Source organism: Venturia canescens, chromosome 7, assembly GCF_019457755.1.
Source record: "Venturia canescens isolate UGA chromosome 7, ASM1945775v1, whole genome shotgun sequence".
In the NCBI taxonomy this organism is placed as follows: domain Eukaryota; kingdom Metazoa; phylum Arthropoda; class Insecta; order Hymenoptera; family Ichneumonidae; genus Venturia; species Venturia canescens.
Window position 1 is genome coordinate 1,796,201 of NC_057427.1, and position 23,782 is coordinate 1,819,982.

The window sequence follows — 23,782 nt, forward strand, 5'->3', positions numbered from 1 at the left end:
CCCTTTGATCATTGGAAAGATCTAAAGATCGATTGCGTGGGCTCAGCATATCGAGCTGCATTTCCACGGGGCCTTAAGCCGCTTGATCGTGTTGGATAGTAGTGGGGAGTGAGAAGATCTTTCGGCTCCACCTTTTTCTCATCGGTGTGAGACAAGTATTACCTGCTAACGCGCCATTGGTCTTGGTGGGTTGAGCGCGAGAACGAATGTTTCCCCACCAGGCGGGCTCGGGAGCCGGCAGGTAAACGAGCACAAAATTATAAGCTTACGGCTAATATTTTCGCTACCAGCAAAGCGAACATCGAGCGTGTCCCCCTCTGGAAACCTCGCAGCGTTTCCGTCAGTCTCATGGCAGACAAAAAGCAACAGAAGCGCGAGAATTGGACAGAGAGAGAAGAGCGAGAGGGAAACGCGAGTCATTTCCTACTTAACGATGTGCCCCCTTAATAGGCGTGGCTTATGGCGCACAAACCCACAGCACGAAAGAACTTTTGCTCTTCTCAGAGTGCCAGGAAAGAGATCGTCATCCCTTGAAGACCAGTCAGGATCAGCAGGTCGATCCGCGAACATCGCATCGTCTTGTCATCAACAAAAAATTCAACTTTTTTCCCCATACGAAGATCCACCGTTCTCCAGTCCCCTCGCACACGGGCTCCGCTACCAAAGAATCTCGAAAATAGTGACAGTTTCATAAACATCGACGATATTCGAACTTTACATAAAACCCAGTGATTCCTTCATCGGATTGTGTGGATCGTGGGAAAATTAACACAGAGCAAACACACTTTTGTCTTCGTCAGTGAAAAAAGCGTTGATTTATTTGAATCAACGATTTGAGGTATTTATTCACTAAAAACCGACACTTCGTTTCGGAATTATTGATAAATCGTGTGTTTTCTCCAAAAACCATGCTGTTTTCGGACAAATTAAAATAAGTGTAGTGTTTTCAAGGATTTCGTGAAATGACAGTCACCACAAACTTCACCATGATGAGACCATGCCTTACTGGATACCCCTTTCAAGGTATTATTATTTAACAATATTTGACATTTTTATTCACAACCTCATCAGTAGAAATCACATCCGCTATCAAACCTTATTTCCGAGCTTCCGCATGAGCCTCGTTTTTCTTAATATTTTGCAATGAAAATTCCTCAGGGTCCACGTGACTCCCATACAGAGATGACGAATTTTCAAAAAAATTTTACGACCAGCCAACCTTTATTTCTCGAATTATATCCTTCGTTGGAAAAGCTCTCGGACGCGAGGCTGTTCTCACTTTGGCCGTCGCTGTACGCGCATTACTCGCAAATATATGACCTTACCTGGGTGCTCCGATCTTTTCCAACGTACCCGGAAAAACGAGCCATGACATTTGTATTAACGAGCCTCGTAAATCATGGACCAAATTTTTTCTCGTTCGTCCCTTTTTTTCGATTCTTCGAACATTGAAATATCTCTGGCTTTCAGAAAAGAGGCTTTGTGCCAGTTGATTTTTTGCAAATGTTCGAAAATTTCGAAACTTTAAGAAAAAATGTTTGGAAAATTTGTTCCTCTCTCAAAACGTTTCATTCAATTTCGCTGAAAAATTGTCGTTTTTCCAAAACTCTGATATCTTGGCTCATTCCTCGTGCGAATACTGTCGTCCGGTTCTTATCGCGTTTAGAATTGGAGGCAGAGATTGAGACATTAGAAAAAGTGGTCTAGATGGAAAACGTGGCGTAAAATCGTCCAGTTTCGGCTCGCATTGTTAACTTGAGAGGCGTTAAATGTTCGATGGTCTGGGCAAATTTGGTGAAGGGCGAACATATAACGAGGATCTGACCCGAGCGGTCACCATTTCTACCTCGAAGAACATGCGAAGCTTCAGGTTAATCGGGAGAATAATGTGCACGAAGGTTCGCCACTTTATTACTCTCTCATAATTCAAAGCATAATTCACGTGCGATGGGCAAAATAAGTTAAGAAACGGAGATGGACAGAGACGGAATGATGGAGAAAAAAGGGAAAAAATCAGGTCTAAGGTCGAGGGAGGACGGCGAAGATTGCGTTTGTCCAGCGTGCTTGATTCGCCTCTAAAAAAAAAGTGATTAAGAACGTGTCACTCGAAGAAAAAATAATTCGACGAAAACTTATTCTAGCGAAAATAACCGAAATGTTATTCGTAACGTGGGACGCGAGATTTTTTTCTCCCACGGACCCAATCGATAGGACAATTTAGCAAATGGTGCAACAAAAATTATAAATGAAAACATGCAATGATAGCAGCAGCTAACGATATCGACGACGAATCTCAAGCCGGGCAAATACGCCTATACGTCAATTCGAAATTAAATAAGCCAAGCAAATTATACGCTATCATTGTTGTACGTCGTAAACCTTCGTCGTTCAACGCTGCCTCTCGATGCACTTTATCGCCATTGCGGACTAGTCCAACACTCGCAAATCCAACTGGTCCGGCATATGCGAGAGATTTTTCTCCCTCTCTCTCTCTCTCTTTCATTTTTTTCTTTCTCCTCCTTTACCGCTCTGCAATTCCTGTTATAATCACCACGATAAACCAGTGCCTTGTATCACGAATGAAAATTCACTTAGTTTCCTCACAGAAAAATAGAGAAAGAGAGACGAAAAAACACTCAACATTTGACCTCAATAGTAATTAAGAGAATTTATATGTCGCTCGTTTGCGAACTGAGTTACGAACGTTTTTACACGCGATTTAGAGATTGGCTCAGTGCGAGCACCGCCCGCACCGAATTACTCCCCCCAATTCCTTGGTTCCATAAAAACTTTTCATTTTCGTACAATTTTTATAAATTTACTTCTCGTTTCAGACTTTGGCTCCGCGATACCAGGACAGGGGAGGGTCAATCAGTTGGGTGGTCATTTCATCAATGGACGGCCACTCCCGAACCAGATACGTTTGAAAATAGTCGAGATGGCAGCTGCCGGGGTCAGACCCTGTGCCATATCGAGGTAAAATTAACTCCCGATCGTTTCGATATTGAAATACGATTTAAAAGTCTAGTTATTCACGAATATGTGAATTTATGTGGTTTCAGACAATTGAGAGTGTCCCACGGTTGTGTCTCGAAGATATTGAACCGTTATCAAGAAACCGGAAGCATAAGACCCGGCGTTATCGGTGGCAGCAAACCCAGAATGGCAACAGCCGCCGTCGAATCACGTATCGAGGACTACAAGCGCGATAATCCGGGCATTTTTTCGTGGGAAATAAAAGCTCGTTTGATCGAGGACGGAGTTTGCGACAAGACCACGGCCCCAGGAATGTCGACGATTTCTCGCCTGCTCAGGGGCCACGATGGGGACGACGATACCAAAATCCATGACGGTGTGTAAAGTTTATCATTATTATTTTCCTTTTTCATTCAATTACGTTTCGATCTGCGATGAAATTAAGGAAAACGCAGGAATTTTCATTCTCCGATGAAACGATTCGAAAGTCATTTTAAATTCAAAACGAATTTCGTCCTTTTTGTAGAACGGTACAAACCGACGATTACAAATATCGATCGACCGCGTAAACTACGATGTTTCCGTGTCAATGAAAATGTTTCCATGTCGATGGAAACTTGAGCATGGACTAGCGTGCTCTGCTTCAGCACCTAAGCACACGGTAGTGCGTACAACGTTGCTTAATAGCGCCTCCGACTCTGTAATTTCCTCACCGCTTTCATACTCCAGAATCAACTTGGATTTTAATCCAGGATACGTAAATATGTGCATAGAAACACTTCCGCGATTCATCCTCGTTTCATTGATTTTTGCGTGCACGCGAAGCTGCAGCGGCGATGTAATTTGAACGATTTTTTTTTAGTTCAACCTCGATTTCATAGTCTTTCTTACGGACCATTAAAATACACGTGAATTCGCGAGAGATTTAATTACATTTGTTTAATTAAAGTTCGAACGCATTATTGAAACCGACGAAAGGAACGTCGTCGATCTTTCTCAAATTGGCTTCTTTCATCATCGCACAAATTTTAGTTTTCAACTTTTCTTAATCATCATTGCGTTGCAAAAAATCGTACGCTTCATAAACTCACGATTTATTATAAAAAAAGAGTCGACAGCCCTCGAGAGCGCAGTTCATTTCGAAGGAATTTACGGTCCGATATTCACCGCTGCCGGGTGGTCCAATCGGATCCTCGACTCTTTGTTCGCGAATGTAAATCCATACGCGATAAATGTACTTTTCTGCACCGACCTGCGTAACTCGAAATGAAAAAGAATCGTACTCGTTTATTTCGAGGCACGCTCAATTTGTACGCTTTATTAAACTTCGAATACGAAAAATGCCCTTTTTTAGCACACGTGACAGAAAAATTTAATCACTCAATGCCTTTCGAATGAATCTCCTCAGATATTTAGTGGAACGTGAAAAATCCAGAATAAATGATTGGTTCATCATGGCAGTTTGACATTAGCGTGAAAAAATGGCCGAACTCAACGATCCAAAAGTCTCGTTCCTCAGCCTCGTTGTGACGTCGAGAAAAAATAGATAAATTTTTGCCCCCTTTTGTTTTGTTTTCTCACTTCTCTATTCGGATCATTAGCGGAGGTGGCTGACCGGCAAAGATCAAAGGGAATTTGACCGAGGGGCAAAACAGTGAATGAAGACAAGAGAAAGAGAGCGAGAGAGAGGGGGAGCAGGATTCGCAGGGAGAAAGAAACGTCTGTAAGCCGATACAGTTTGGAGCAGGAGAAGTCGAGGATAATGTTTTCCCTCCTGGAGAGACGAGGGTGGAAAAAAATTTCACATTCAAAATAAAAAGCAAACTGAAAAAGTCAAGCAAAGTTGAAATACAATTCTCAATAATTACAAAATGGTATTCAATCTTTGTAAATCCAACGTTGAAAAAGCGTTTCGTTTGATTACTGGGATCGCGTTACGTTGGAGCGAAACGGAAGAATAATTAAAAGAAAAATTATGACTCGTTTCGTCGAGTACACGATTGAAAAATAAATGAAATCGAGATTCCTCTCGCCTCGACCAGAATCCGCGTTGGCTATTCTCCACTCCGGTGAAAGCGAATACCTGCGATCTGTGCGTTTCGGATAAATATAACGAAGATATATTTTCGTGCTACCGCGAGTCGAAAGCTCGATGAAAATTACAGGCCTCCGTCGTTGTTCGTACAAACGTTCGGTGCGTATGTACACGCGACGATAAACGCGAGTTCGCTTCAACGAAGAATTTGATAACCGCGATTGAGGATCATAAATCGAAACCCAAAGTTTCACGGGTTTCGATCCAGAGATTAAGAAAACTTCGAAAATTAACACTCCGATGGAAAACGGTCAAATGTTAAAAGCATTTTCTCAGATATATCGAAATCCGAAAAGAGAATCAATAAGATCAAGGCGGAAACTTTGAGAAAGCCTCTGCTGTTGAGACAAAAATTGAAAACGAAAAAGGTGGGAAGAGTGGAAGACGTTTTGAGAGTCCGGGAATAAGCCCGTGACGAATTGCATCACGCGGCTTCCGAATAAGAAGAGACAACGATAAAGAGAGAAAAAAGAGTACGACAGAAGCGTGCGTCGCGACGACGTCAGGCGTCGTCGGCCGATTAGACGCGGAGTACTCGCATTGAAGCGCCTCCCTCTCTCTCTCTCTCTCAATTTACGTACACGATTTTATGAAAGCTCTGGTGAGAGTGAAATTCTCACAGTGGTGGAGAGACGATTCGAGCTTGTCAAGCAGAACGAAAAAAAAGTGAAAAAGAAAAATCCGAGTTATTTCGATCCTTGGTCGTTCCTATTTCTGGCACTTTTATTCGTTCTATCGATAAACTTTCCTCTCTCGTCCTCGGAGAGTTCTAAAATGTCGAAACATCGGGATCAAACAAACAAAAATGTGTTATAGAGAAAACAAAATAGAAAAAAAAGCGAGAGAATGAGAGAGAGAGAGAACAAAAGCGGTGGCCGACAAAAGCTCGAGACGCAGCGAACCCCGCGGGCGCAAACAAGTCGATCGTAGACCAAGTGTGAAATAACCAGCTCGTAGTTTCGTCCGTTGGGTCTGAATTTCGTGCCCCGGACCCCTTCTTGAGTGACGGACCACACGGGGCCGCCGCCTTCGCGTGCGATCACGACAGCGACCTCTGTCGCAATGCAATAAGATGAAAAAATGAAATAACATGAACGAAACAGAACGGAGGCAACTAAAAGAATAATGGAAATAAATCACCTGCACTTCCCTCCCCCTTTTGACCCTCGAAACTGCAGCAGCGTTTCGTAGAGCACTTTTTTGTCAGCGGCAAAGAAAATTTAATCGAACGATATTTTTTTATAATTAGTCGAGATATTGTTTCATCGATTTAACAGGACTGATTATTGCTCCTCGAGAAAAATGTTTTTTAAATTACTCGTCAATAAATAAATTTCGCTCACACAATTATTCGTAGATCCCAAAAAAAAATTCGACTTTGCCGATACGAAATGATTGATTGAGTGAAAATGAAAACGACTCGGTTCCGATAGCCGAGCTATTAACGGCGCAACTCTTAGCTCAATTCATCAAGAGCCTCGATTGTTTTTATTTGCAGACAAAACGAGCTCGGGATCGGATTGCGCGAGCGAGCCCGGTATAACGTTGAAGCGTAAGCAGCGACGTTGCCGAACGACTTTCACGGCCAATCAGCTGGACGAGCTCGAGAGGGCCTTCGAAAGAACTCAATACCCTGACATATACACGCGGGAGGAATTGGCCCAGAGAACGAAATTGACCGAGGCGAGAATTCAAGTTTGGTTCAGCAACCGACGGGCGAGATTGAGAAAACAAATGTCATCGACTTCGTCGGCTTCGTACGTCGGCTCGGTTGCTTACCCGGCACCGACTTACGTTCTCCACCCACCACCGGCCACTTCCGGCCCGGCTGCTGCTCCCTCTCATCCCCATTCAACTCCAGCCAATTTGCCGACGAGTCATCCCCACGGGCACGGACAAACGCTCGCCGAGGCTGCTTTCACCTCGAATCAAGGTAAACCTTCATTTCTCCAAAATTTTACAATTTTTTCAGACTTCCCTCACATGCCAACATTCAACAAAACTTTGCATGATTTTCCCAGCAGATCTCTACGTCTCCCACCATCCGAGTATCGCCCATCAACTAACGGACACCTCGAGGCTGTCGTCGGCCGTGAGTTCCGGACCGAATTACGGCCTGAGTGCCTCCGGTTATCCGTCCTCCCTCTTGGGACAAGCGTCGAACGTTGCCACTGGTCACATGGCTCATCACCAACTGTCGCCCGTCGCGCCAACCTCCGGAGCCTCGTCCTACCAGCAGCACGCAGCCGGCCATCAACTGCCACCGACTCCGAATTCCTTGGTCACGATGATGGGCCCGAATTCAGGCAATTCCAATCCCTCCTCCGACCACATGAGCGCAGCAGCCGATCTCCCGATCGGGAGCGTCTCCCCGATCAACCATCACAACCACCACCATCATCACTCCAACCACCTACAACAGACCCAACAACATCAGCATCAACCCCATCAAACCAACCAGAATGGAGGAACTTCGCCCACTTGGAATTTACCCATTTCGGGAAGCAACAATCGAGCCACCCTGCCCAGTCCACCTTCCACCATCCAACAGGCCCATGTTCACGCCACTCCTCATCACACTCATCAAACTTTCCCCAGTCACTACGCTCCTTCCAGCTTCCAACAACCTCCCAGGGCACCACCGCACCAGCATTTTTACAGCTGGTACTGATGCCGCTCCTGCTGGTCGACACGAAAAAAGCAAGTTTGTGCCTCGTCTCCACCACTGGAATAAGATTTTATTAAGTCTTTCTTTTGATTGTGGTGTTTTTTTAAGGAGACGAAAGCTCAACGGTGTTAAGCCACGAGAACTCTTGCATGGGCCGGACGCATATTCGAGCGGAACGAGTCCCAAGAAATCTTCGAAGACTCTGACAACCGAGTCTGTGCGTAACAAGTGCGCGTCCAAGCATTTGCTGAATTCTGACACTGGCTCGAATGAAGGAAAAAGTTTTGGAGTATTCGTAAATATTAAAACGGTGCTCCACAATTTCTCGAGCTCGCTAAGTCATATTTTGATATTGATTTTCTTCGTGGGTCGAGACGTTTTTCGGTTGAGTCACTAAACCAGTTTGATCGACGAGACAATTGACGTAGTTTTTCAATTTCGATGCTCGTGGGATCGCGAATGATCCAGAGTTTTACACTCTTGCTTGTAAATATTGTTCATTGCTGTTCGAAGGATTGTAAATAATAATTTTTGTCATTAAGGGTCCTGTATAATTGGAACGATTATTATTTAAGTTTGTTAATTTTATTGATTGCAAGAAGGTAGCGAAATATTTTATTCGGAATTTTCTGTTTTCTCTTGTCGTAAAGGCATCTTTAGTCGTTCAACTCACCATTGCTTTTGACCGGAATATTGGCGTTAGTGTATACCGTGCGAACGGTAGAAAAGAACGGCCGATCCAGTGACGTCAAATTTATTATTCAGGCCTCGATTTCCACGTGGAAATTGCGGAAAATAGTTTGCTGGCAACTACCAATTGATGTGATCGATTTTTCGATCAGAAACTCCCAAGGATAAGTGCGTTCGATTTGTGTCCAGAGTAATATTCGTTTGCGCCACTATAAATGGGCGATTCATCGAGGAGTCATCAAAATGGCCTTAATTAACGAGAGGGCATTCTTCATTTCGATGCTAATCCATTTTGACCAATAAAAATCAGTCGAAAAATATAATCTTCGAAAGATTCAAACGTATTTATCAACTTTGAAAAATTTCAAGAGCCAGAGCAAGTATAGCGAAAGTTTCCAAAAGTTCGACTCTTCTCAGTTTCGACAGAAATTAGTGACAAGCGAAAAATCTCATTTGAATAATCCTGAATAGTCGCGATAAAAAGTTGACGCAACAATTGCGAAATTTGAACAATTTTCATGTGAATGAATCCTGATTGAGTCTTTGATTCTCCTCTGCGTTGATTCTCATTCATTCATAATTGTAAACGATATGAAAAAAATATTAAATTATAAGATTTGTAGAAGATTTAAGTTAAAAGTGTACATGAAACTATAAGTAGATTAGAAAATTCAACGGATAAACATTATAATCATAATTATTATAATTCTGTAAATACGAATAAAAACAAAAAAATATTTGAAACAACGAATAAATGTGCACTTTCACGCAGCATCCCAAATTCTCGATCGGATAATGTTGGAGGAAGAAATAGAGAAAAGTCATAAATTCTCGAGGAGGAGCATGAGAGGCAATGAAAAAAAGTCAGAAAATTCGATCTCGGTCAACTAATGACTTTTTTTTTACGTGTTACAAATCAGTGCGCTCGTCGTGATAATCGGTCAATCGTACAATCCAATAATCACCACACGGTCGATATCATCGGTGTCGATCGTTCGTGTAGAGATATATATATATATTTATATTTGTTTTTACAATCTATATATATATCTATACTATATATATATATATATATATATGTATATATTTATATATACAGATCAATCTCCCAAAGGTGTGATGCGAATAAAAACGTTTCCGTATCTTTATCGTAATCTTACACATCGTCAAATAGTATTTTCTTCGGTTTCTTCGTTTATTTATTTATTTATTTATTCATTTTTCGCCCTCGTTTAACATATTTCATCGTTTTTGTCTTCCGAATATTTCAATTCTTCATCGTTGACGTAGGTATACATAATGGCAGTCCGATCCGTTTAGATTGATTTATTTAATTAACGTTTCTGATCTTTTGTATCTCTTGATCGATCATTAAAAACAGCGGTGTATTATATTTCTTTGCTTTTTTTATCGAAGGTTTTGTCTTTACAGAAGATTTTTCATCAGAAGATTCGTGTGTGTCTGTGTGCGCGAGGGATGGGAAGAAACAATCAAAATAAAGACGCGAATATCCCGAAAATGCGAAGCGGATCGTTTTTTTTCCTATTTCCGGGAAAGAACGCTGCGAAGGGGCTGGAGGGAGATCGCACGTTTTCGATTAACAATAATTATAACGTTACAATAAAGTAAAGAATAAAGTTAATTTACAATAAATCAACGATTTTCATTGTTATTGTTAATAATAACGGTATCAACTATTAGTGCATGTTCCACGTGCCTTTTCTTGACTAAACGTTACAATAAAAATCCCTTTTTCATTACTTATTTATTCTATTTTAATCCTCTGTGGCGTAAAGCTGTTTTCTGTTTTTTCTTCTTTTTTTTTTTTTGGCTTTTTCATTTTCATGCTTTTCTCAATGGCATTATGTCAACGAGCATTCATAAATTTTTACGGACCGGGCAACGATCATTCTCTTTTTCTATTCTTCCTTCGACCTGATTTTAAAATGTTAAATTTTTTGTATTTCACGACGTGTGCTCGTTTCTTTTTCTCTTTTGGGTCAGAGCTTTTTTATTTCTTTCGCTTCTTGTTGTGTTCAGTCACATTCGTTTTGTCTCCTTTTGCCTTTAATTTCTTGTTTCGTCTTCGTTCTCAACCCCTACAAATCCCTAATTTACAATACTGTGTGAGCAAAATAAAAACGAAATTCGCGACGAGAGAAATTCACAACTGCGCATGCATGCCTCGTCATTTCGTACTTAATTTATTCTACTGATTATCGAGATTAATATCTACGGGTAAAAAAAGCGAGGAGAAATATTTTTGGGACTATTACGAGAGAGAGAAAGAGAAAAATAGAGAGAGAGAGAGAGAGAGAGAGAGAGAGAGAGAGAGATGGAAAGAGGGAGAGAGAGAGAGAGAGAGAGAGAAATTTTTAATAACAGTTTTATGTTAATTGAAAATGTTTTGTCTTTCGAAAAAATGAAATAGCATACGTCAACAGTATTATTCGTGTTTTAAAATTCCATTGACCGAACAATTACAGAGTTATTAATTGTCGGGTTTGTCAATGTAATTTTCCTCAATTACCAAATTTTTATAAACACGTGAAAAATGAGATCCTCTCGCGTGCGCACCTCCATATTTTGTATAAAATTTGTTTCTTTTTTCTTTTAATCTCTTTAACGTACATTTATGTATGTATAGTCTTGATCTATATATATTTCAATATATATATGTATATTTTCTCGTATATACGCAAACGAACATAACGTATAACGTGTATATATCGATAATAAATATATCGCGAAGGCATTTTTCGTTTGTTCGCATTTGTCTTCGCCTTTTTTTCGTGCCGGTATCATTGAATCAACGATCCTGAAAGTTCTAGGTTCCCGAGCGACGTTATTGTTGCTCTCTTCGTTTTTTAAAAAATTTTTTTATTAAAAACGTATTAACTTTCGTGAATTTTGCGGAATTTGAAATTTTCAAATTTTGCGGAGTCATAGTTAGAGTAATTCTTCCGTTTTTTCGATCAGGCTTATCTGAAAATTTTCGTCGACTGAAAACCCTTCAGTTCCGGTTGAAAAGAGAGATGACTGGAGGGAAGGAAAAATTCGCCGACTTATCGTTGATCGATAATATCGCGTATGGATAAAAAAAATCATTGAGTCCATTTGCCAGAAAATGTTCCTCCCTTGTTCCCGAGCATCTCCTGAAGTGTTCCCAGGGGAATGAAAATTTGTAGCGAAGAGTGCAAAAATAACGAGTTCTTCCTCGGGCGAATAACGACGCGGGGCGAAATGTGTTGTTTCTCGGAGGGCTAAGCATTTTTATCGACCGATCTAAAAAACGTGAGGTCTCTCACTCGAGATGGCAGAATGAACGTTTTCAAAAGTTTTTATCCAATTTCTTCTCAATTCTACGCCAATAATGCTCGCTCGATATCATTTCTCCGCGAATGCTTTTGTTTTTTCGCAATCGAGATCGAACACGATACGAAAATATTGTAATATTCGCGCGAATTCACGAATTTTCTATCGTTTCATTATCATAAAAATGAAAGAAAAAAAATATAAATGCTCGAGTCAGAAGGCGATGACGAGTGAAAATAACAAAAGATTTTTCGAAAGAATCGAATCTCAAACATTCCGTTGCTTTTTTTCATTTCTTCTAAAGTTACTAGATACTACAATAAATAATCATAGGAATAATAACCATTATCATAATAATAATAATAATAACAACAATCAATATTAATAATAATGATAATAACGCGCGGACTCTTCTCTCTCTCTCGGCGAGTTAAATGCGCTCGATCGAGCGACGCGTCCTTGAATGGAAGAAGGTCGTCTCGATGGAAAATCGCATTAATAAAACCACAGCCAAACTTTTTGGTGCGACTACAGCGCGTTTCACCATTTATTCGTTCTTCGTCTCAAATATTCATTAGCTTTATCTTCATCTTCTTAACAACGATTGTTCTTTTTTCTTTTTTTTCTTCTTTTTTTAAATTTTTCTTTCGCGTTGTTTGGGTTTGTTTGTTTCTTTCTTCTCGTCGTGTAAGATATATTTTCATAATATTTTTGTCTTGTTGAATAATTTGTTGTTTCTTCCCTTATTGAAAATAAAGGGACAGAGAGGCAGGATAAGCAAAGCAGGCAGCGGATCAACGCGAACAGGACTGTCCGGAAAATCGTCAGGTCATCTGGCCAGTGACGTTTCTCTTCGACTCGTTTAATTATTTTATTTCAAATTTTCTCTCTAGATAACCGGTTTTGATCATCATCGTTTTCGTTTTTTTATTCTTCCTAATTCAACGTTTGTTCTGTCGCGGTGACTATCGAGACGAATATATGAATGATTTTCGTTTTCGTCGGTCCTCAAAACACCGCATTAATGTCTCGGTTATTATCGCAAAAGTGAAAAATAAATCCTTAACTAGCGTGATCCTGATCGAGCTCGTCGAGGGACTCGAGTCGCGCGATCGGCGCCTCGTTTATCGTGAATTCCCACGGTATGTCTTCGCTCGCTTGCCTCGAACTTTCCTGCCTTTGTGCACTCAATTGTTGAGCGTCGCCCTGCTGCTGTTGTTGCTGCTGCTGCTGCTGCTGTTGCTGTTGCTGTCGACTCGTCTCGCCGTTTCTCTGGTGCCCGATCGTCGTCTCTTTTCGATGAATGTCACCACTTCGGGGACGCTGGAGTCCCGCGACCCGTGGCTCTGACACTGGCAATTGGACGACGCAACTCCACGGATCCTCCGTTTCCGGCTCTGAACGTTTGTTGAAAGAGCTGTAACTGGCGGTGTCAATTAACTCACTAGTGCATTTATTACTATTCTCACTTATTCGTAATAACGAGAAACAACGTTTTCACACTTTATTTTCAGAGTGGAACGAGCTCCGAGAACTTTTGACCCATGAACTCTGCTAATTCGTGTATTGGCAAAGAAAAAGTACAAAAATGTTGTTCCCAATGATTATTGCACTTCGAGGAGTTAAAAATCGATGGAGCATGAGTTTGATAAAAGAAATGAAGGAAATTTAAACTCACCCGGTTCTGAATTCGCCTCTTCTGAAAGCGGCGGGTTGACTGTGCCATCCGTAAGTTTGTTGATGGGTTTCGCGTTGTCCCGCGTTTGGTGGAACAGCGAGATCGACCGGTTGACTTTGGGACCTCGTAGGGGCGCCGCGGCCGTTCAGCGCTGCTTGCAGCGCTGTCGCAAGTGCCGAAGTGTCAGAGGTCACCGTCAAACGTGACGTTCCCGAAGACGTCGTCGAGGTTGGTTCCCTATTCGTAGGCGGCCTGGATCGAAGCGACCAGGCCACAAAATCATTATTCGAACAAACAGCCAAATGATTTAATAGCATCGAATAATGACGAAAATGAATTCAATCATTTATCGATCAAATACAAGCGGTTCAAGAATAAAAAACGTTCTGTCATTTCATCCACGTGTCGATGCTTTTCACAGCTGTTTTCAGCACATCTTCAGCAGCACTACTCACACTCAGGCCTTTCAAATCGACAAAAAATTTGTAGACGCACGCACGCATTCGCGAATTACTCATTCGTACTCGTAGCCAGCAGTCTCATTTATAATTCCAAGCTCGTGACGTTTATTTACAGTGATTTAGTGAGATATTGAGATGAGCTAAGATTTTATCTAAATTGATAATGAAACGGGCACTCGAATGAGTTTTTTTTCCGTCAATTATCACGATTTTTGTTGGAATGCCATTTTCCTCTTCAAGTTTGTTGGGAAATTTAATCGCCGAATTTCTTTCACATTGATTTCTACTGGCGTAATAAATGACGGATTGAAATTAGCCCGTTTCGATAATAAATAATTACGAAACGAAAAGAGAGCGGTGGCACGACGACGACGACGGCGGACGACGTAAATTGGGAAGCGAAAATAGGCACGAATCGCATTCTCAATTGTTTTATCACGCTCGTATCAACGTTAAGGTTACTTTTTTCGAAATAAATAAATTATTCAAACGTCATGGAAATGTCGGAGGAAACGATGGAAAATGTCAGTTTACCGTGCGACGACGAAATCAATCGCGAAGATTCGATCATCGAAATTCAACAGATAAAACCGGCTGAAAAGCCGAGTAACAGATTCGAAAATCGAGGCGATCACGGAGACTCCGCAGAAAACGGTTGGCAGAGCCGAATGAAGCTCGAGCAACGAGCGAGCAACAATCATGATGAGAATAATTTACGAAGATCGAATCTAACGAGACCTCGAAAATCACGACGTCGTCGCAATGCTTCGCGTAATCACGCGTCGAATAACATACCGATAATACCGAGCAACGTTTTCAAGGGAAATTTCAGTCTTCTCAAACACAAAGATTTTCTCCGATACGTCGCAAAGTTCTACAAGCCTGAAGACGGAAACGCAAATTAGTGAGCGCAGTGAAAAAGCTCGAAGAATCTTCGCTTCGCTGTTAAACTATTTTCCAAAATCAAATCAAAATGCCCAGTCTCGTTTCGTCCGTTGAAAAATCTGTGAATGTCTCGTGCCACCGTTCCCAATATTTTGTTCGAGCATGGCCAATAAATTATACGTAATATTTACACTTATTTTCTTCTTATTCAATACGAAATAATGATATTTGCATAAAACTATATTTTCTTTGAAGAATTCTATGTATCGTCACCTTCGGAACTTGTCCAACCTTTCCAAAATAAAAGACGCCGAAATCAAATGCAACTGATCCAGTGATTTTGATAGGAGACTTTCCGGTTTTATTGTGAGGACGTATCGATGCAAGACAACGAACAAAAACAAACACAAGGGAAAAGAAATAGACACACAGATCGATTATTCGCTTTTTTAAACCGTCTAAAAATGTGTTTCAAGTGTTTTTGTGCAGTCTATTTGCTCGCGCGTGATCAACATTGAAAAATCATTAATCCAATTCGGAACAGAGTCCAGATTGAAAAAAACAAAAATTATCAAGAAACTTCGACTGCAAAGTCAAAATTCAATTTACTCCAAAATAATAATGAAAATCGTGACTATTACGACAAAAAAATGCATTTGCGTTACCTACGAAAACAAATGAAAGGATAAATAAGTGAAATTTACGGATCGAACTTGAAAGTATCGTGGTAGGAAATCCAGAATAATATTTTTGCGGTTGAATGATAAAGTTCGCACACTTTTTTGACAGACTCGCGGGGTGAACATCGAAGGCACTTGTGGTGTTGTTTTTTTTTTTTTAACCAATCAACCGAGTCCAATATTGCGATAACGGAAGAAAACAAAATTTGCATCGTCCATGAACATTTGATCGAAAAAATATAAATTTTTGAAATGTTATATTTCATCATCATATTCGTTAATCTGTAAATCAATGAAATTTGCAAGGTCCACAGACGTTAGACCGCAAAGAGCAGTATTTCTGGTGCGAAAAATATTCTGATCGCGGTATTGGGGATGATTGTTGGCAGTGTTTGAAAAAAGTAGGCTGAAAAAGAGGTTGAAAAACTCGGCCTGAACTCACCGGAAGAGGCCGTGGGACGTGCTGGGTTGAATTTTGCCATTTCCATTGCTCGAGGCCGATGGCGGTATTGTGGGTGGTTGCGGTTCGCTGGCTGAGCGTTGTGCCAATGCAGGTGGCCTCGTGGTGGCCCGAGTCGTCGCGGCTGGTGCTGTGCCCGGTTGGGTCATCTCGATACTCGAGCTTTCCTTCGAGGAGTTGAGAGTTTGTTGGAGTAGCGCCAGTATGAGTCGTATATCGCCTCCCATCGAGTGTTCCAGCGAGTTTACTTGGCGCGTCAGTTCGTCTATCCTCGAGTTCATCTCGTCGAGTGGTCGTCCTGGTCCGCTCTGAAAATCGCCTGAGGGAGAGACCGGGCGAAAAACGAAAAAGTTTGTTAGCGCGACGACGTTATTTTTCCAATAATTCGACTGGAGTGCAGTTAAAAAGCATCAAAAATTCCTGCAATCTTTCTCTTTCGTACTCCAATTTCGGTTTTCCTCGACCTATTGAACAAATAATCCGAAAGCAGTAACGTTTCGTGAACGGGCTCATAAAAGAACGAGAAATATTTATGAAATTTCGTTTCCATCATGCAAATGTGCAGTTGAAAGTGAAAATATTCATTCAATCACTAAAAATCTCCTGTTTCTACGTACTTCGATCGAACAACAGTGCAAAACGGCAGAATTATTCACAAAAACACAGCCCACGTCGAGAATTTATTGGCAAATTCGTGTCCAGATGTAAAAACAACGCTCTATTTGAACAGCTAAAACGATCATTTCGTAAGCAATGGTGGTAGAGAAATTGCGAGTACGAGCGACTGATAATTGCAAAAAAATAATGAAATTGGATGGTAACTCGGTCGAGAGTGAGATAAAAATGAACGAATTTTACGCTCGAGGTCCGAATACTCTCAAACTTGATGGAAAACCATCGGCATTTAATCGAATGAGAAAAAACCTGTTTGAAAGTATTTTGGAAGGAGCGACATAAAAGTGAATGACGATCGCACCGTGCGAGTGAGGATGTTGAGGCGGCGAAGGTGTCGTGTAATGGCTGGAGGTCGTCGACGGTGGATGAACGACGTTTTGAATGAGGCAACTTTCACCAGCTGCGGAGCTTCTTCTCGGCGGCCTCGTCAAGGGGGTTGTAACTGGGAGCACAAAGACAATACGAGGGCAGTGACAATGAGAGTTGGATCGTTGGTATTTCGTTGAGAATAATAAATACGTCTATTTATTTAAAAATTTTCATCAATCGGTCGATGCAGAGACATGAAAAAGGACGAAATTGCAAAATCGATAAATCGGGGAAGAGAATAATAAAAATGAGTAAATCAAAGGAACGAAATCAAGTAATCAAGATTAGGAGTCGAACGTGCAAACAATTCTTATCGAACAATCATCCAAATTCATAAATATATTGCATTCGTATTTGGAACAGTGTGTCAATGAGTCTGGAGTTTGATTCCCATTTTTTCGGATTTTTTTTGTTTCAATGGTCAGGCACATCAAACATGTATTTTTGTTGTAGCGAGTGTGAGTGAATTCGTTCAAATAATGAAATAAATCTGTGTGCAAGAGAGAGAAAGGAGACGAACTTCCGGTGATTCCTTCCGCCATCGACGCTCAACTCCATTTTGGTATTTTCATACTGTGCGTATTTCTTATCGTTTGCTCTTAGCCCGTTCGTACGCTTTTCATTTCTTTTCTTTCTTGTTTCTCTTTGTGCGCTTACTCAGTACAAATAAAATACTTACTCTGCTTAGCGAGGTAGTCGTGACTCGTTAGCGGCTGGAGATGAATCTTGTGCTGACGGAGATCCGGTATGCTGCGCTTGAGATGGGTTAGCATGCCTGAACAACCAGGTTTTCAAGGTGTTAAACGAACCGCTGGGAGCTTTTCTTTTTTGCTTCTTTCACGATTTTCTTTTTTCGGACCCAAAGGGTTTACTTGCGATAGACACAAGCTGTACATTGAAAAAAGGACGTTCGTTACGCTCGACAACGCTCTGTTCCGGTCCCAAATAGCGAGATAAGCTTCGTCGACGCAAAAAGTTTTTTGTTTTTTTTATCAATGAGCTCTGTAAAAATGGATTTTTGAAATAATATTGAAAGAAGCATTCGATCGCTGTTGCAATTTGGATTGAATTTTCAAAGTTTTTCATTTCGACATAATATGTGAAATAATTGTCACTCAAGATTGAGGCGAATCGCACGCGAGCACCTCGCTTCTTGAGAAACTTCACTTTGCTCGAATGTCCTTTTTCATGTTGCGATACAATTAGTCGATAACGTGCGAGAATGCGGGAAAGTGCGGTAGGATAATAATCGAGTTACACAACACACGAGCTTGAAGTAAAATAAGGAAAAAAGGAGCCAAAAAGTATCGATACGTGCTGCTGGAAAAGTTATATTTGGATAGTTATCGAAGGCATGAAAAAAAAAAAAAAAAATCGTGCAGAAAATCGCATTCCTCATGATCACAAATCCACGTCGAATGAACACTACACACGGTCGATGATTTCCATCGAGATTATTGGAAGGATTCGATGGAGCAACGAGCACAAAAACTTTCATTTCAAATGCACAAACATCGCATGAAGAAAATATCGGCGATTTCATTATTTGACGAAGGGAGAAAAATCGATTGAATGCTATTCCTGGAGCGTGATATCGGCCGGAAGTTATGAAGAAGAGAGAAAAATAAAATTGTCTGAAGAGAAAAAAAACGGCGGGAAAAGTGATTGAAAAGGAAATAAAATAAAAGATCGACTCACCCGTAATAGAATTGAGGGTCGAGCTTCGTTGCTTCGGTTCATCAAATTCAAGATTGAGCGGCGTGACATCCTGTCCCGCTTTGTCAGTACTGAACTCGAGAATTCCGTGCCCGCTGCCCTTGTCACTATACAGAAATGTTCAACGTCTCATTTAAGAAGCTCCAACTCCTTCCGTTTCTTTTCAACCTTATTTTACAGCCGCGCTCATAACCGAAAGTTTTTTATCGAAATGAAATTCAAACGAGTCGTCGAACGATTGAAAAGTTCCAGTTTTTCGTTTCCCGAACGCAATTGGCCGGTTTTCCTTTTGCAAAATCGTTCGGAAAAGACTCAAAACCGTAGCTGGAACTAAACAAAGCTCACAGCTCGAAACGCATCAGCAGAACATTCCTGATTCGTGAATTTTTTATTCGTTTCTGAGAACGAACGTGGGAACGAGCTCGATGAAACTCACTAGTCATCTTGGTCGTCCTGGATCGATTCCTGGCGACCCGTGGGAACGAGATTCGTATTTGGAAGCCCGCCTGGTCCGTATCGGCATCTCGGTGGACGGAATGCGAATCTCCTCGCGTCAACGTCTACGTCCGTTGGCGTGCTGACGGGGAACCTCGCAGAAATTGGATCGACCCCGGCTTGCTCTTCCTGAATTTATCAAAAGTCCCATAAGCGATTATTCAAATCAATTGTTCCGCAGTTACTCGATTCATGAAATCGAAAAATAAGTTATTTATCTTTATTCTTGAGAGCAAAACCTTCGTTGCTATTGCACCTGCATTTAGACATGTCCAAATTGAAAAAAAAAAATATCAGAATTTCATTCATTTTCGAACACAACGATTTATTACTCACGTCTCGCATGTTGAACGTGATTTCGAGATTCTCGATAAAATGGCTGTGAAATTCGGGATAAAGTGCCAAAACGTCGAGCAGATCGTCCCGGTGAATTTTGTGAAGATCGCAGTACGTCAAGGCTCTGACGTTGCACGACGATTTTCCAACGGTCGAGTATTCGCAGGGATTTTCGCCGAAAATGTCCGGTGGATTGAGAATAGCCATGACGATGTCGTTCTTCAAAATCTCGATGCTCCCGCGCGATATGAAGTACAGCGAGGTCAAAACGTCGCCGCGATGTACGAGGGTGTCGCCAGGTGGGGCGTGTGTCGTTTTGAATTTTAAGGAGAGCGCTCTGGTGGTCATGAAATGATGGTGCGGTTTCAAATCAGAAAAAAATACCTTATTTCATTAACCTTTACGAATAAAGGATCTGAAAGCGCGCATCGATCACGAACTCAAATATTTGCAATTCCAAACAAAGCAGTAGCGAATTATTTCATCGTGACGTGTTGATACAGCAACAAAATTAAATGAAAATCCGTGCTGGAAAAAGCGCCGTTTAAATAGAGCAGCAACAAGTCTCCTTGAAAAAAGCGATATTTGCGAAAAATAATACAAAATTGCTGCAATTATTCGACGCGTTGTATCGACAACAATGATCAATTTTTTTTCCGTACACGAAGCCTCAATTTATTCGATATTTCCTGCAATCTGTGGCAAAAAAAAATATTGACTGATCGCCGTGCAATTTGACGTCATCGATTCCCTATCGAATGGGCATTCATTAAATGACAAAATTCCTCATTTGAATTCTCGCCTCTTCCCACTTTAATGAAGGTACATGAAAGAAAAATATTGAAAAACGCAAAAGCGATTGGAGCGGCAAAAAATCATCGGCATAAGCAGTTCGTTTATAAAATGCTTCGTTTCGTGCTGCTAAATAATCAATGCTGCGATTATTTTTGGGGTTTTGTTGTCTGGATTCTCACCTAAGACATCCAGGACTCGCTTTTTCAAAGGCTTTACAATTGTTGAGCAGCGTTCTGTTCAAATGTAGGCATATGTCGGCCTGCAAGCACTCGGGAAAGCCCTTTAGCACGCTGTTCATATCGATACCATTCGTGTAAGTCCAGGCGTGCTGAAAGTATTCCTCGAGACGCTGTCTCAGTGGATTCGGTATCTGATGAAACCTTATGAATTCACGAACGCGCAACATTTGCGTGTGATACCTCGCTGTACCGCTGTAAAGCCTCTGTATTATCGCGGAAACGTTACCGAATATACTCGCGTACATGAGAGCTGAAATAATTCGTTTTTTTTCACAGTTATTCATTTTTTTCATAATTCATCATTTCCATGACTGTCGAGAGCGTTAAAACTATCGATTGATCATCTTTTCAATTTTTTTCTGCACAACTTATGGTTTTCATGATTACTGATAACGTTAGAGCATTTGATTGATTACTTTTACTAGTTTTTTCTTCATAAGTGACCATCCTAATGAGTATGACGAACGTCAGAGACGATGATTCGAAATGATTGTCTGATTCTCAGTTGACTCTCATCAATGATGATTCATTTGGATAAAAATAGGATAAAAATACAAAAAAATCGTTTGAAAATATCGAGGAACACGGGACATTGCTAGTGAATATTTTCAAAGTTAAAAGTCTCCTGAACTTTTTATCATTAGAAACAATAACTCGACGAATAAACGAAACGACGATCGCGAAACTTACATCCGATGAGCATGACGATTATAGTGAATATTTTTTCAGCGTCCGTGTTCGGGGCCACGTTACCAAAGCCCACGGATGTCAGGCTGCTGAATGTGAAATACAGTGCGGTGATGTAACGACTCTGTGAAACAGTATCAAAGTAATTAGGATGAAAAGTTTTCGGAATTTACATTTCGGAATGAGAACCGAGAATGTTGTCAAAGCTCGAAACAATAATTTGAAGTTTGATTGTTCGGTTATTTTGTTTTTGGTTTCACGTACCTTTATACTCGGCCCTCCTGTGTTGTTGTGATAATAAAATTGGTGGGTATCGTTCGCGAGGATGTCGAGCCAGCCTACTTTACTCTTGAGACCCGGCCTCTCAGCGTGCCCTATCGCGTACCTTTGAGACAAACAAACATGAAAGCAAAAATAGTGTGAGCATAAAAATGTGGAAATTCAGCTCGCATCGGTCGCCGAACTTTGATTCCGTGGAGCTGACAAATAAAATTCATCACAATTCTACTTGCAGATTATTTTTTCGTAACGTGAGTAACGAAAAATTGATGAGTTTTGTCGATTTTCATGAAAATTCTCATCTCCATTGAATCGAAATATTTTCAATTTTTGAGGGTTTTCATTCGAACACAGAAGCAAAATTCATGGCGAATCGTCCCTGCAGTTTTTCACTGTCAAATGAGCCAAATCGATTAGAACGTTCGACCTTACCAAACACACGCCATCCAATGTGCAATGAGGGCAAAAGTAGCCATCAGTAGCAGAAGAACGGCAGCTCCGTACTCGCTGTACCTGTCGATTTTTCTAGCGACTCTGACCAAACGGAGGAGTCGAGCTGTCTTCAATAGGCCCATGAGGGTCGTTGTCTGAAATACAGCATATTTTTTCCTCTCTCGACGTGTACGTAGGTTAAAAAAATATATAAAAAGGCTTAATAGGCGAAAAATCCCTCTCGAGATGGTCTCCCTGTGAGATCTCGTGCGATTAATCTCAGTGCAATGGCTCACGATGACATTTGAATGGATCGTTAGAAAGGTCGAGAGACTATTTCGAGAGAGTTGATTAGCTATAGCAAGACGAAGGACACTCGGGAAGCAAATTTAGGCCTAGGACAATAATTTTGATTATCGGTAACGAAGAAAAGCAGTTAGCTGTAAAGTGAGGCAATCGTTTGTACTTTAGGGCCCTCGCAAGGAAGTGTGCGAAAGCTCGGAAAATGGAATTTTCAATTTCGATGTATTTCGAGACATCGACAGGGTCCTGCGAGGGCTGAATAATTTATGTCCCCACAGTCAATATTATTTGTCCGAATATTATTCTATTTGATAATTATAGGAACATTCGTTTGTTCTAAAAATCACATGGCTAAAGGGTGCAAGCAAATCACAAGCGTCGTTTCTTTTTTTTTTTTTTTTTTTTTTTCATAACATCCCCAATCGAGTGAAAGCTCTACGAAATGATATTTCTACGAAGCAAAAAAGCTCTACAACATTCAACGAAAATTTCAACTCTACGAGAACACTCAGCTCTTCCAAATTAAACCGGATGGTCTTTGCGTCATAGAGCTTTCTCCGAGGGTTAATCTCGTTGCGCGCAGCTCGGTAATCAATCGAAGATGTTACGAGACAACGAGAGGCTTAACGTTTCTCTTTTAATTGGTAAACAAATGGCCGGTAGAATTGAAAGAGTGCGATTGAAAAAAAATCCGTTTCTCGATCCATTTTTATCATCCGGATTCTGATCGGAAAGAAGATTTTCCTCGTTACCAGTAATCGAGACAAAAATAGATAAATGAGAGCGAGGCGAGGGATGACGAAATATCAGATTCGAAATACTAATGAGGAAACGGAACGTTAAAGGTACAAGAGCCTGCGAGCCCTTTGACTTTGTTTCGTACACGAAATAAGCTTCTCTCAAAACGGCTAAAATATAAACACGTAAAACAATATACTACGAAAAACTCGGCAAAGTCAAAGGGTTGCATGGAAATACGAACTCGAGGTTGCGCGAGAATGAAGAGAGATTTAGCCGTTTATTAAAAAGGTCTTCGCATGCATCGCTAAAATCGATAATGAAGAAAAAGAGAAACAACGGTTTATCGATATTAAAAGTATAATTACAATTTGCTAATTATGATGCTAAATACGATTTGAACGATAGCGAAACACACAGATTACAATAATCAAATGAATTTCACATAGTCGTTATACGAAGGGATTGAAAGAAGAGAGACAAAGCGCACCCAAAAGCGATTGATCGATTTATTTTTCGTTTGTTTTCTTCTTTATTCTCTTTACCCGCGATTTTATTCTTTTTTCGTTTTTGTTTTCTTGTTTTGTTTTTTTTTTTTTTTTTATTCCAATTTCAATTCTTTGTCCATTCAAATGTTCATCGCAAATCGAAACCTCGATCGGCGGTATAAGATTGAACGTGTTTTTCTTTTTTTTTTTAATAAATAAACGAAAACAACGATAACTGTACGTCTGCGAAGCTTGCGAACGCGTAAGCAAAGATTCACTAATTATTATTTTAATGCTTCTCAACGAAAAGATTCGCATCCGA

At 40.8% G+C, this 23,782-nt stretch overlaps 2 protein-coding genes across 17 annotated transcripts in view; one reads left to right on the forward strand and one right to left on the reverse strand.

Moving 5' to 3' along the window:
* Positions 1-962: 962 nt before the first annotated feature.
* Positions 963-9,154, forward strand: LOC122412871 (protein gooseberry-like). Its single transcript, XM_043422817.1, has 5 exons — positions 963-1,023; positions 2,835-2,976; positions 3,063-3,352; positions 6,570-7,004; positions 7,096-9,154. The coding sequence occupies exons 1-5, from the start codon at positions 963-965 to the stop codon at positions 7,740-7,742; spliced, it is 1,575 nt and encodes a 524-aa protein (XP_043278752.1). The 3' UTR covers positions 7,743-9,154.
* A 147-nt stretch (positions 9,155-9,301) lies between these two features.
* sei (seizure) overlaps positions 9,302-23,782 on the reverse strand; it is a 63,793-nt gene continuing 49,312 nt past the window's right edge. For 4 of the 16 annotated variants that reach the window (XM_043422804.1, XM_043422800.1, XM_043422806.1 and 1 more), the window contains 13 exons: positions 21,932-22,086; positions 21,485-21,605; positions 21,224-21,344; positions 20,474-20,783; positions 19,500-19,836; positions 19,105-19,292; positions 18,651-18,775; positions 17,632-17,727; positions 16,885-17,025; positions 15,891-16,227; positions 15,042-15,119; positions 13,423-13,674; positions 9,302-13,167 (listed from right to left, as the gene is read on the reverse strand). In XM_043422804.1, coding sequence (XP_043278739.1) covers positions 12,807-13,167; positions 13,423-13,674; positions 15,042-15,119; positions 15,891-16,227; positions 16,885-17,025; positions 17,632-17,727; positions 18,651-18,775; positions 19,105-19,292; positions 19,500-19,836; positions 20,474-20,783; positions 21,224-21,344; positions 21,485-21,605; positions 21,932-22,086 — 2,622 coding nt within the window. In that variant the 3' untranslated portion in view covers positions 9,302-12,806. The remainder of the gene's footprint in view (positions 13,168-13,422; positions 13,675-15,041; positions 15,120-15,890; positions 16,228-16,884; positions 17,026-17,631; positions 17,728-18,650; positions 18,776-19,104; positions 19,293-19,499; positions 19,837-20,473; positions 20,784-21,223; positions 21,345-21,484; positions 21,606-21,931; positions 22,087-23,782) is intronic. The other 12 variants (XM_043422812.1, XM_043422816.1, XM_043422811.1 and 9 more) reach the window with 10 other exon arrangements.

What these genes read in the sequence shown, in the direction of transcription:
- LOC122412871 (XM_043422817.1), top strand. Translation starts at nt 963, where the DNA reads ATGACAGTCACCACAAACTTCACCATGATGAGACCATGCCTTACTGGA. An exon ending in TACTGGATACCCCTTTCAAG is followed by an intron (nt 1,024 to 2,834) that starts GTATTATTATTT and finishes TTCTCGTTTCAG; the next exon opens with ACTTTGGCTCCGCGATACCA. An exon ending in CGATACCAAAATCCATGACG is followed by an intron (nt 3,353 to 6,569) that starts GTGTGTAAAGTT and finishes TTTTATTTGCAG; the next exon opens with ACAAAACGAGCTCGGGATCG.